Genomic DNA, 14,539 nt, shown 5'->3' on the forward strand with positions numbered 1-14,539 from the left:
TCCATCTCAGTCTCTTGTGTGTATATATGGCTTGTGAAGATATGTCTTTTTTAAAGTACATAAATAAAATCTTATTTTTATGCTGAACATCTGATGCTGAGCTTCTCCTGTATGTCACATGAAGGAATGCTGAGACACAGAAAACACAAAAGGCGTTGGAAAAGAAGCGACTCGTTCACGAGTCAGTAAGCCTCAGTTTCTTCGTAAACCATTGAAAAAATATTAAATTATTTTCTTACTAATGTCTCAAATTCATATAACATTAACTGGAGTTTTTTTTTTGCAAGTTTTATGTCTTGGCACTTGATAATGCACTTCATGGTTCTGGTGAGCACAGCTTGAGTAATTTATGATTAAGTCACCATAGCCCTGAGATACAAATTATAATCGTGATTAAATCGCTGCAGCCAAATTTGTTTATTTCCTTTAACAAAATGGTTTCTAATTCTTAGCAGATTTAGGTACAGAGTTGTCTTCACAAAGTTTAAATTAGTCAAAAGACAGCGTTCTGTTCTGTTCTTTTTTTTTTTTTGTAAACCGATGAACGATTCTAAGGCTTTAGGGTGGCATTTCAAAAGAGGCTGCAGACCTGTTCAAAACACACACTCAGTTGGTAAGAGCACAATTAAATTGATGTAATAACATACTGTATCTAGGATTTATGACGTTCTGACATTAAGTATTAATATTATTTTTGAACGGGCTAGGACTTAATTATACGGCTTATCCACAAATGTTTAATTAAATAAGTATTTATTTGTGTAAAAATACTAGTAAGCATTCCATAATAATGTACAGCTGGTCATATAACCATATATATCCCTATACTCTTATGCACTCAACAACTTGTGCTTAAGAACGTCCTTGTCAAGTTTCATAACAACTGGGTAAGTTGTTCTCTAGATTATTTTTAAAACAGAAGATTGACCTGTAGAAATGCCCCAACGATATCCTTATCTCAAGGGATAATATCCTCTTCAGACCACAGTTTTCTACCAAGTACATATTTTATGAAATTCACATGAATCCCCATCTCAAACATTCAGCGTAAGACTCAGGATGCACTGCAGACTGAGATTCAAGATCCCCCCCCAGTAAAACCAAAACCAAAACCATCCTTCAGTAGACAAAAACTGAGATCAAACTTGGCTTGTGTTCCAACAATTAGTAAGTTTTGACCTTGAAATGTGTCTACTTGAAGATGTACAAGTTGTATTATTTTGTTAATGAGTGTAAACACATGACACACCACAGTATTTCACATGTTTGTGAACATACACCATGGTGAAGGTTCTGGCGATATATGAAGTTAGTATGGAAGAGATAAATATAGGAAGAGGTATTTGGGGAAAAAAAAAAAAAAAAAAAAAAACTGAAAAATAAATAAATATTCCAGCAGACATTCATTCATATACAACCTCATTTCTATGTAACTTTCAGAAAGAAATTATTCACCAAGAAAAAAAAAAATAATTGGGCTGTGCTTTTCATACACCAGAGGTATGAGACAAGCAAATGGAACAGATGATGTTCACAATAGAAAAGGAAAAACACAAAGTATAAAATAACCTTAATTAAGAGGAAGAGGTTGCTGAGACAACCCAGCAAAGAGAGAAGACACTGAAGGACAGAGTCATCCATATCCTCACACTGCAAGATAGCACAGAAGGAGAGAGATTAACAGCTAGTTGAAAGTTAATGATACAGAACACAAAGTAGGAATTAAACCAATTAGTAGGTATTAGTGTTTTTGTTAACCACACATTTGGTACTGAAAATGAAAAGCTAGGGGTAATAGCTTCCCTCAACAAATGTGCTTTTTACTGATATGGGCCTACAAGGAGGTTTCAAATAGCAATGTTTATGTAACTGTACTTCAGGGTATTAGCAGGCAGTTCAATTAAGATGCAACGCCCCCCCCCCCCCCCCCCCCCCCCCCCCCCCCCCCCCCCCCCCCCACCCCCCCCCCCCCACCCCCACCCCCCCCCCCCGCCCCCCCCCCCCCCCCCAGGCCGGAGGCCTATCATTGCCCCCCATCCCCCCCTGCAGCTGTATTCCATAAACATATAACTGAAAACTGCATGATGCAAGGACATTAGAGACTTGTTTCTCCTTAACGAAAATGGATAAGAAGCAAATATTATATAAGCAGTATATTTTTAAAGTTGTAGCTCTTACCTTAAGCTCATTATTAAACACTTCCATTTCAGACAATTTTGATGATGTTTCTTTCTCCAAAGCATCCAGCTGCTCTTTCAGCATACGACACGAGCCATCCTTTTCAGATCGACTCCTCATCAGAGTCGTGAGTGTTGTAGCTAATGAGAGAACATCATTTACAAACGCATGGTTTATTTAGTATTCAGTTATACCATCCAATTTGCATGTTTGCTATTTTTTTTAATACCTGCTAATACTCTTCTGACAGTGTTATGCCAGCTGTGCCCATTTTTTAACTTGGCAGTTATTATAGCAACTAGCACACAATTATTTTTAAAACAGAGTGCTCCTAAAAAGACATAATCAATTCCCTGCCAACAGAGAAATCAAAGCTTTGCATGTAGACTGCATTTTCCATTAGAATGTTTTGTAAACAGGGGTGGACAAGATAAAGGTTCATGTACATTCAAGGACCCACTGCATGACTGATCATAAATGTTCAATACACATCAGTCTATAAAATGAAAATAAATAATGGTCAGCTGGAAGTAATTATACAATTACATGTTTAACAAAGTCTGTCCAACCAAATATAGTCTATACTTACTCTGCACATTGTTAAGGTTCGTGTTTTTAAGTCTTTCAGTAAGCATCTGCTGCTCTGGGACCAATTTAATGAGCTTTTTCTGGTAGTCCTAAAGAATGAAAAGTGCTTTTCAGAAATAACATATTCCTTGAAATTTGAATAGTGAACGAGATTACAGTGAATGTGTTTGTGTTCATTTCTCAAACCTGAGCATGTAATAACTAAAACAGTACACATTAAACAGTATGTTCAGTGTTTTCTGGAAGTCAAGGTAAAGCAATATGAGCACACAACTTCAGAGAACTAAAAAAAAAAATGCAGAATCATAATAATAATTTAAAAAAAAAACACACCTGGATAATTTTAGATTTTTTTCAACTAAAAAACAAAACACTGCAAATAATTCAGACATATTTTGTTCACCAAGAACACAGAATGTGTTTAAACCTCAAGCTGTTGCTGCAGGTTATTGATTTCCATGATCCGACGGTCCTGCTTCTGATTGATCAGATCCAGTTCGTTTTTCCGGACCACCTTCTTGTTCTGAACATCATTCAGCCTGCCAGAGATCTGCCTGTGTTTGTCACCCTGGGCAAAATTAATGAGATACATGATTACAGCCTTGCTATGGAAAGACGATTAGATGGTTGATGCTCCTAACAAATGTATCTACTGGCAACAGATAAGTGCACATCTGAACAGGGTTAATATAACAATGCATATGCCCTCAGCATCATAAGTTAACAGTGTGACGGAAGCATAGCATCTCCACTAACCACGGCCTCTAGGTCCATCTCTAGGCTCTTCTTTTTCGCTTTCAATCTGACAATGTCTTCCTGCTGTCTGTTCCTCTGATTCAGCAGTTCCTGGCGCCGGGTTCTCTCCCATTCCTGCTTCCGCTGTCGTTCAAGCTCATGTTTCGCAGCCTGAAGAAGAACAACAGCAACTTCATCAGCGCTCCATCGTTTCAGTATCAGGGCTAAGACTGGGATGCAGTTGATGAGCATTCACCATTAAAGCATTTGTTTGCATGTAAACCCAACTGTGAATTCAAGAACACAACTACAGGTGCAGTAAAAATATTTAACACTGCAGTAATCAGACAACATGTTGGTGCAACAGTTAACTGAACTGGCAGAATTGCTTTCTTCCCTGGTAAAGGGGAGAGAAATTACAAAATAACAAAATAATGAACTAATAAAAAGGACCTTAAGATTAAATTGGCTCAATTAAACAAATCAGAACATGTCTGCAACAGGAGCCTGGACTAGAAGGCCAATACACAACTATAAGCAAGGGTTCAGCGCACCTCCCTGCGCTCCATCTCTTTCTTGCGCTCCTCCTCCTTCTGCCTCTCGATCTCCCGCTGCCTCTCGATCCTGCGCTCCAGTTCTAGTTGTCGTTTTCTCTCCTTCTCCTGCTGCTCCCGTTCCCACCTCTCCCGCTCCTCCTGCGCCTTCTTCATCTGTCGTTCCTGCTCCCGCTGCTGCTGCTCCTGTAGCAACTGCCTCCGCTTCTCCAGCTCGGCGTTCCCACGCTGGTAGTTTTCCTTCCGCTTGTCCTCAAAGGTTACTGTTTGTCAAGCAGAATAGACACGATATCAATAAATCTAGTATTGGAAGGAATACATTTCTGATATACAGCAAGCGGGAGGTTAAAACAAATGCAGCTGCAAAATCCTGCAAGAAAAATTAACTGTTGTTTTGTAACAAAAATATACAATAAGATACGCTAATCTTTAAATAACAGGAAAACCACTGTTGGACAAAAATCCACCTTAAATTATTATTCCTTTATATGAAAGTTCAAATTTGAAAAACAATAAAATACATGTATTGAGTCATTTTGGAGCAATGCAACTAGATTTCTTAAGCTGGCACACAACCAGCACTAGTCAAGGTCAACCAACAAATTCCCCAAGTGCGTTTGTTATCTGTATTAAGTTTCAAGTTAATAGAACCCATAGTTCCAGAGATAGAAGCAAGTCATTTCGTGCTGGCAGTGGACACAAAAACAAATAATTTAGGCAATCCTTATACAATATAACACTTCTCGATCCAGGGACATGCTGTTTAATCATGCTGTAACAGTTCTCGAGATACTGTATTAATAATGGCTTGGCAATTTCACCATCAATCTCAGTGATGGCAGGTCAACAATAGTATCAGGGAATTGGTAGTGAAAAAACTAAAACGAAAGAGTATTATACAATAATACCGGGGCTTATCTTCTGTGGGGGTTCTTCTTCCAGAATTCCCCGAATTCCTTGATAAGAGGGGACTGTCCCATTGACTGTATCACTCCATTCCCCACTTCTATAAATGAAAAAGAAAACCTAGAATAAAGATGGTGCTTTGCTCACTGATACATATAAGATTATAAAAGTTCCTATCAGCAGGGAAGAATTCAAGTTTGCTTCCAGACGTTATGAATTCAAATAGCCCCAAATCAAATCAAATCACAATTATGTCAAACAAACATGGTGTGTTGTTTAGGTGTATATATAACACGACAGTTCCAAATCACTTTCAACTTTCGAAACCAAAGGCATTAGCATTAACTGACTATTAATAAAATAAAATTTGTAGCACTCATATCTGGAAACTAAGCAAGTCATAATAAAATATTCACACGGCTCCAATTCAAAGGAAACAGTCAGAATAACCAGAGGAATAGCTGCTCGGGCCCAGGTGCTGATGCTAATTGGTTAGGTTGTTCTTAAGAACACATCTCCCAATGCCACTTTCTTTCACTGGGCAAATTAAATTTCATGCTGTGATTTATGGTGATTTATTAAACCATGATACCTGAACGACGGAGGTATGAAATCTGGAGGCAGAGATAGTGGAAGAGGCTGCCCCGTTTTAGCCATGTCAACCAGATGCATGGCTAAAATAAATTCTTCAGCTTTTAGCTTCCCATCTCTGTCAATATCAGCCAGGTTCCTGAAAAAGACATTATTAAAATTTGAACCGGACAGCAGTGTGGAATTAAACAGCCTGCGCACCTATATAGAGGACTAGGAACTCACTCAAAACAGCAGACTGCTTTATAGTTAAGGCCCTGTGAAAACTGTGAAAATTTTCTTTAAAATTCATGGCAGTGTCATGGGTAAAATATAGTATTTCGCGGAATGTGCAGGGAAATGTTATAAATTACATGTATAGATTTTTTTTTTTTGAGTGAAAAAAAAAGTGAAGCTTTCAGTTCTAGAACGTCAGGTGCATGTTCACCATTTAGGTCTTGCAAAACAAATAAAATGTGTAACCCATACTGATCTTGTGCATCAATCGACTCGTCAGTGACCATTGACAAGCAACCAGACTGTTTTACCAATTCCATAATCTCCTGCTTGTGATACTCGGCAACTTTAGGTAAGTATTCACGTTGGGCTGATGGAGGACTCGCTCCACCGTTTGCTACACTGTCTGAAGAATTTCCGTAAATTTTGGTTGTCCAATTTTTCAAAAGGGATACTTGCACAAACAAATGCCTCTGTTAGGTCAAAATGTAATAAGTGGACTATGCTTAGATTGCATAGTCACATGACAATCACTGCACAGCACTGTGTGCATGGCGAATATGACACGCAGGCATATAGCAGAGCTGTACAGTTTCGTTGATGTGTTTTTTTTGTATGAAATACAAATAATTATGAAATTATTTTTATTTCTTAAGAATACTGGACAAATCACAGCATTGCACTAATTTCACTATTTCCGCGCAGCCCGTTAAATCGCGATTTTCACAGGGCCTTATTTCTAGTATTAGAAAGATAACTCCACTCAAAACAGCAGACCAACAAAAGTAATATTTATATGCCAACATACTACTTAGGTATACTGTATCTATGACCATTTTTACTTAATTGTCAATACAACAGACAAACTATTTAATTAGTTGTCCAATTTTTTTTATTTAAATACATTTACTTAATGCTGACAAAGACAAAGCTAAGAAAGAAACTAGAAATCAGTTTTTGTGAACAAAAACCAAACATCCCTGGTAGTATATACTCCAAGGGGTGTGTCGCATACTCAAGGGTTATGTCACATCAGATTTAAAGTTAAGCACAATGTGTCACTGAAATGCTATGGTTCTCTAATCACAATTTCAGTAAAATGGTTTATTTTTACTGGACAAACACGCATGGAACGCAATAACGATTAAAGCTGTGTAACATTACAAAAATAACAAAGTACACAGTCTCTATTCAGCTAGAGCATCAAAAGCCACATGACCTCGTAATAGCAGCACGCTAGGTCAGTTTGTCAAGGTTGACAAACCCATACAAGCTGCACTTACAGAGATGCTTAATAAGCCAGAAGGTGGTGTAAACTTAAAAATAAAATTACAAATTGGATACCACACTCTAATATAGTAAAATTAAGTTTGACAGAGAATTTAAACTCTTATATAAAACTCTTTTCTCTGGTATACCAAAACCTACCAAATTGTGGCTAGTTGTGTTTGAGTGAGATTTGACATGATGAGAGCATTTCTGGCTTGTGGACCTGGAAAATGCAAAGAACAATGAACATGAGTCATACACAGCAAACAAGTAGAAAAGAGATCCATTACCATGCACCACACAGCGTCGTGAATAAATTAGCAAATAAGGTGTGCATGGGGATGGGAGTTTTGTTGAAGAAAATCCAGGACAGATGCCTTTATAAAACCAGCCAAAAATAAATCGTCTAACAGCTTACTGTTTTGTGAATGTTACAGAGGTCATTAAGCAGCAATAGTTTACCTTATTCCAACTTGCTGTGTGTCACAAACGAATAAAGTAAGGACAATTCAATTGAAATAAAACTGCCCCTCAACCCCCTGACTTGCTTATCTCTTTATTTATTAGCATAACAAAACTATTCAGCTGTGCTAGCGCAATTAGAGAAACCTTAAAATGCTCACCTGAGAGGTATCCAGTCATAGCTTTGTCCAGACTATTGAACAACTGTCTGTATTTTAGAATGGAAAACTGGGGCAGTGCCCAGTCACCGGAGCCAGCCTTGGGTGAGTTCCCAGTGAGAGATGTTGTCGAGGAAGAATTGGAGCTGTGAGGAAAGGGAATACAGAATTCTTAAATTTAATAACTGGTTTCCCCAGCCCCTCGAATATCATTAATGAAAGATGCACAGCACAGTGTGGCTGCTGCTCCCTACAGTTTTGTTATAAGTGCAGGTGTGTACTGTAATGTATGGGTTTATATTTTTATACAGTATATACACTGCCCTGCCAAAAGAATTGAAACAGCAGCCTTGAAACAGAAAGACTGAGGGTGGGACTTTTATTCCTCCTTTTACCGCACTCAGACACCTAACTTACTACATTAAATATCTGGGTTTCACTGAGAACGGTCTCCACTATAAACATATCCAAAGGATTCTAATAAGGCGGCAGTTTAAAGGGTACATAAGGACCTTTTTTATTTTATTGTGCTACATGTTCCCATGTGTTGCTACAACTGTTTTCGTAAGGTGTGTGCATTGTTTTAAATGTGTCTTTTTGTACATTTTGACCACTTTTTAAAATTTTTAAATTGCATTCCATGTCTCAATATGTCTTCCCATTTACCAGTGAGCAGGAAGATGATGGGAAATGTAGTTCTGAGCGGTCCATGTGGGTACATGGGAAGCCATCTTGAGGCAGGGAATGCAATTTAAAAGTTAAGAAGTGGTCAAAATGTACCCCTTTTAAGCCCACTCAGACCTAAATATATTTGCTTCAAAAATAATAAAAACAATAAGCAATAATTGGGTATGTCATCAATTTACTATCAATACAGAATAACCAGGTGGGATATTTGTTCTTCATTTTCACCAAATATATTTGTTTCTGCAATAATTACTTCTAAGACATACAGCATTTAGTGACACACCTGTATTTGTCTCCATTCCAAAAACTGATTTTCAGGTTAAAATATTTACAACATCCTACTCAGTTATTCTGCATTGGAAGTAAATGGATAATATTTGGGGTGCCACCACACTTATGGGGGTCTTGCCAATATATTGCCAAAACTGCATGTGAGGCATGATTACACCATCTTTCTATTTTCATATTCTTCCATCGCACTCAAGTCTCAATAAATAAATAAATAGGTTAACCAAATTTAAACCATGGATGATTTATTTTATTTTTATTTATGTTTTTACTTCAGGAACACATCTAAATGGAACACATATAAAAGATTTACCTAGGTAAGAATTTAACACATCAACTTAAATCCCCCCCCCCCCCCCCCCCCCTTTCCTGTATATTGATTTTGACTTTCTGTTTATGGTAGGAATAAAGCTCTTACCTGCTTGATCCCAAGTCAATCAAGGACTGTGCCTTTTGCATTCTTGTACTTTCAAATCCCATCGAGGGCTGAGGAAAGGAACCCATCTGGGGCAGAGCTGACAGACATACTGTGATTAAATCATCCGCCAGAGAAGTGAAGACAAACTAACAGTATGCAGCTTGTGTAGATTTCACGGATTTGACTTCTAATAGCATTGTGGATAACGAATGAATGATGTAGCAATAATCACTAGTTTCTGTACAGTCTCTTACTTAAGTTCCACTAAATTTGATTCACATGTTAAATGCAGCTACAGTAACTGCACAAAGAATCCTTTTCTAACTGAACAATCTTCAAAACACATATACAAGCCTGTACCCTGAGCTCATCTGCAATTAATTAGGTGCTCCACTGCATGCAAGCTACCAATTAAAACAATGTAACAGGCAACCAAGAATCTGGAATTGCAACACAAGACAGATGTTGCCTATTGGAATATAGTGGATAATCAACAAGGTAATTAACACAATTGTGCACATTAATTTTAAAAATATATTCAAAGCCATGTTGGTGTAGTAGTATACACATTGTACATTATATATATATATATATATATATATATATATATATATATATATATATATATATATATATATATATATATATATATATACACACACACACACACACACACACACACATATATATATATATATATATATATATATATATATATATATATATATATATATATATATATATATATATATATATATATATATATATATATATATATATATTTTTATTTACATTACACTGCCAATAGTTTTTAAACTTCTTCACTCAAAGAGTCAAAGGCTACACCTTATATCTGTAGCACTGCACTTGAATTTTGGACAGACTCCTACAAACATCATCTACGATAGGGATCCTACTGTGGGGAACACAAAGCTGTGCATTTATTATGTGTACTGTTCCTTACCCTATGGAAATACGTGCATTACACCGGTAATGAACCTGGATTCCCAAAAATGTAAATCAAATAATTTGAGTACAATTTTGGAATACCGTAAGCATTTCCGATCAATATAATGTAACATCTTTCCTTGTCCTCTAGTGCCTGGTTCTGTGCTGTTTTATCTCTCCTGGCTGTAAAAAAAACCTACTTCAGATAAAAATAATAAAATAAAAAGGTCATCAACCGTTGCTTTTTGGTTTTGGAGTTCTTTCCCAATTTAATGCAATATGAAGAGCTCAGCCAATCAGTCGAGGGGACACTACTTGTCTTTTGGAAATAATCATTTCTGGTAAATGACAGGGGAATAGAAATTATATTGGTACCCATTCATTTTTCAGGCTATATGCAACTTAGAATAAGTTATTTTCTTAAGGGTAATGGTGGACAGGATCTTTGCAAGTGTGTCAATATGCAGTACCGGAAGGGGCAGGTGGTATTTGTCACTTACTTGATGACAGAGGCATAGCGAGGGGAAGGAGGATTGCGTTGCTCCCGTTAGGCAATGACGGTGTGCTGATTGAAGGCACCAAGGGGGTGGAGATTCCAGAGGGAGGCAGTGAGGTCATGGGGGTCATAGATGTGATGGGAGCCAAGGGGGTGTACATAGGCATGGTAGGAAGGATGGAGAGGTTTGGCATGCTTCCCATTCCTAGTTTACAAGTAAAACACATTAGATGTTTTGTGCGATTATATATAAACAACTCTTAAACCAAGATGTTCAACCCCAGCCATCAAAGACCATTACAGTACACAGATGTGGCACTAAGACCAAGCCATGTCAACGAACATTCTCAACCCACTTTAAGGATGTCAGTTTAGTAGGTGCTGTGTGCCCCTTAGGAAAAAACAAAAACACTCTTCTGTTTTAATCTTCTACTGATGGTGGAGTGGAACTCTTGCATAATATAAACAGTACCCACATTGCGCTTGTAGGCGAACACAGTTACACAGCCCTTGGTGAAAATCTTAATGACTACCCATCACCAGTGGTCAGTTTTAGAAAGGGTATCTAGAACATAGCAGACTGCAAGCAAAAATATGTCCATACTTGATTCACAAAACAATTTAAGAAATCAGCTACCTACTGTAGAACTGGTTTGTGAAATGGACCCATAGGTAACTCCACATACCTAGTTTCAGGGTTTCCAAAGCAGCATTAAAAAGTTATTGTCAGACAGCACAAGCAACAGTTGCCATAATGTCACTTTATAAAACTGCTTATAAGTCCCCAAAACCCAAAGACATATTTTCAGTGTGGTCTTGTTTCTACAGTTTTACAACTGGAGGCAAAAGAAGGCATATGCGAATTGCCATAGGTGTTAGAATTACTGAGCATGGTAATTAGCAGATGAGCTGACATTACAGTCTTCATAGCTTCAAACTGTCAACTCCTAACTAGTCCACAGTGCTTCCATGCCTAACTCATGTTTTCAGTTACTGCGGTAGACAGCAGTCCATCAAGAATTGGATATATAGGTGGCCTATAAATTATATATTATTAAATTATATTTACCGAAGCGTGAGGTCATGAGTGGGGATAGTACTGGCTGCTGCTTCATTACTGAAGGGAGTGTGGAGGGCAGAAGCTGACCCTGCAGTTTCAGCTTGATCAGCTTCATGGCTATTGAGAATTCCTGCTGGTCCATCTTCCCATCCTTGTTCATATCTGCAAGGGCCCTAGAAGGGAAGAGAGGAGATATTTTTCACCCCCGCCTTATTTAAAAATATCCAAATGAACACTTTCCAGAAAAAGTTCAGATGACACCCTAATTTCTGTCTGGAGTGTAGCATCCTCTAGACCAGTGGTGCACAAAGTAGGGGGTGCGGAAAGTCAGTAAGGGGGGAGGGGGTTCTTGGTATTGTTATGGGAGGGATCAAACACTTCCGGGTGCTTGGACACCGCTGTAGACAAGTTTCATTCATGCTTTTTCCTGGCAAGCACGTGTTGTCAGCACTTGGCTGTGATTGGTTAATCCACCAATGGTACTGCGTGGCCATCAGAAAAAATTTGCTCTGGTTTCGATTTGGCACTAGACGTATCGTCCAACGCTGACCTGTCCAACACTATATGAAAGCAATGCCAGCGATAGAGGTGGCAAAATGCCTTGGGTGCCGTGCCTGTCTGTTCCGGCTTTAAGGCAACTCTGCAGAAATGCCAGCTCAAACAAGTCAATGGCCGTGGTCTTGCATGTTAGCTTCACTATACCAGTTGCTGCCAGATATTTTTCTGTAAAAACAAAGATTTATTTTTTCTGATTTATTAACTTAGATTTAATTGCTGAATGATAATGTTTTTTTTGGATTTATCTGTTCGGTAAATGTTGAATTGCCAGGTTTAAAAAAAGATTTAATTTACATGAATTTTTTCACTGATTTATTTGTTAGAAATGTTGGCTAAACGTTGACTGGCCAAGTTTAAAAAAAATATTTAAATTCACCGATTTATTTGTTAGAACCACAGATTTAGAACATGACAGCTAAATGTTCACTCGCTAAACAAGATTTGTAAACTGCTTTTAAATTTTGTTGGAATTTAGATATGCTTATGTATTTAGCTAAATCCAGACCTTTTGTGGTTAAATCTTAAAAAAAAAAAAGCGATTTACATTAAATCCAGGAAACAAGACGTCTAAAAACATTTGTATTTATTGATTTCTTTTTTATATAAATCTGGCACCCCATACATGGATGCCGCCATTTCGGCTCTGTTCACTGCAGTTTCACTCACACTCGCCACTTCAAACATACTTTCTCTAGTTCTTACTGACTCTCTGAGCTGGCATCACTGCTCTAGACTTGTAGGAACCAGAAACATAAGTAACTCACCAGATCTCAGCCAGCACTGGTGCTGGAAGCCCAGACTGCAGAAAGAACTTCCGAGCTTGATCTCCTGCCGGAACAGCCAAAATGTAATATTACACTTCAAACGGGTTAGCGTCTGCTCACCATAGGATATCTATAAAAATGCTATTCAGTATTTAACAAGGGTGAAAATCTGTCTCCCTGGGATGAATCAGTTATCAAAGGCTCTCATAATAAAGAAATAGCAGCCTTGGCAGCGACACAAACATCCACTGGCAAGCCTTATGTTGTTCTTAAAACACCTCTTCATATGTAGTCAAGTACTGTATTCCTTCGAATTTTCAAAAATAGCCTGTGTTTTAAATTCGAGTAAAGTATAGTGATCCATTGTCACAAAGACAGCCGGAGTGGGTGGCGTCAGACCAGAGCCAGGAAATAAACAAAGAGAGAGGTATATGCAGTTTGGTGGAGCTGAGCGAATGGTCTCGCTCAGCATTTAATAATTTGTACAAGCAGAAAATAAAAGGTTGCAAAAACAAACAAGACACAGGACACGGCACATTTGCCAAAACAAAAGAGACAAACAAAATGGACTAACACTACACAAAACACGGTGAGCAGATATTTTAAATACGATTATTGTTATCACCAGTATTACCTCCGTCTCCAATCCCGTTCTCCACTCACCGAACACACAACCCTGAGTATGTGAAAACATGCTGCTTTTATGCAGCTGTACCGAGACTACAGTGTAAGTAAGTACAGTATAATCGTAAATCTCGAAAAACTACTCGCATCTAAATCTTTTGTAGTCATTTTTGTATTACTTTGGTATAAATACATGTTAATTTGGATTCATATGTTGTTTTTTTCTGACTATGTGAACGAAAAGACATACATTTGCCCATTTTCCCATTGGAAATATCACTGTCCTGGTCACAAAAGCAATGTTTGTGGGGAATAATAGCCATTTTCTATACTTTTGAGGCATAAGCAATTAGGAAATAACACTTACTACCCATGAACAAAAATTGTGTCACATAGTGTAATTAGTCTAGGTTGATTATGTAGCTAAGCATCGATCCCTGCTATACTGTACTAGGACCAAACTAGAAGTTATTCCCCTTGCTCTCTGCTCCAGTTTTGTGTCTTTTGTGTGGCACTTTGTCAAAGGCCTTTTGACAGTCTAGACCAGGGCTTTTCAACAGGGTACACGTACCCCTTGGGGTACTTCTAAGGATCATAGGGGGTACGTATAAAATTAAAGTAGAAAAAAATAATGATCCAGATTTAATTTTTGTAATGGTATTATATATTCTCTTAACCACTGTGCCATATGCCATACACTCTGAACTTGCAGTAATCCTTATGTCTAGAAGGTGGTTAGTCAGACAGAATCAACCTCCTCAGAAACAATGCTGGCTATCTCCAAACACTGGGTCTGCTTCTGAAAGAATGCCCACTACCGCAGAGAACAGCTTTTGTAATTGCAGGTTCCTTTGTAACTTTTCCTATTTATAAACTCAGCTGCCACAGTTGTAAATGGATAAATCACAGTTATGCATCCCCCAGCGGTCATTTCTCAAACCAGAAGCAGTCAGTTGAAAGAAATAACATGAGCTACCAGTACAGTTGTTTACTTTGGAAACCGAGCCCCAGCTCAGAGGGGAAAGGTAAGTATTCAATA

The 14,539-nt window shown here is 37.9% G+C and overlaps 1 protein-coding gene across 2 annotated transcripts in view; it reads right to left on the minus strand.

Moving 5' to 3' along the window:
- Positions 1-14,539, minus strand: part of LOC121317500 (intersectin-2-like) — a 58,509-nt gene that overhangs the window by 21,785 nt on the left and 22,185 nt on the right. For both annotated transcript variants that reach the window (XM_041253504.1, XM_041253505.1), the window contains exons 4-16: positions 12,877-12,940; positions 11,564-11,727; positions 10,499-10,699; positions 9,051-9,147; positions 7,661-7,803; positions 7,197-7,260; positions 5,554-5,691; positions 4,964-5,061; positions 4,056-4,318; positions 3,523-3,672; positions 3,194-3,334; positions 2,768-2,855; positions 2,179-2,318 (exon numbers count right to left, since the gene is read on the minus strand). In XM_041253504.1, coding sequence (XP_041109438.1) covers positions 2,179-2,318; positions 2,768-2,855; positions 3,194-3,334; positions 3,523-3,672; positions 4,056-4,318; positions 4,964-5,061; positions 5,554-5,691; positions 7,197-7,260; positions 7,661-7,803; positions 9,051-9,147; positions 10,499-10,699; positions 11,564-11,727; positions 12,877-12,940 — 1,751 coding nt within the window. The remainder of the gene's footprint in view (positions 1-2,178; positions 2,319-2,767; positions 2,856-3,193; positions 3,335-3,522; positions 3,673-4,055; positions 4,319-4,963; positions 5,062-5,553; positions 5,692-7,196; positions 7,261-7,660; positions 7,804-9,050; positions 9,148-10,498; positions 10,700-11,563; positions 11,728-12,876; positions 12,941-14,539) is intronic.

This window comes from Polyodon spathula, chromosome 6 (genome assembly GCF_017654505.1).
Source record: "Polyodon spathula isolate WHYD16114869_AA chromosome 6, ASM1765450v1, whole genome shotgun sequence".
Lineage (NCBI taxonomy): Eukaryota > Metazoa > Chordata > Actinopteri > Acipenseriformes > Polyodontidae > Polyodon > Polyodon spathula.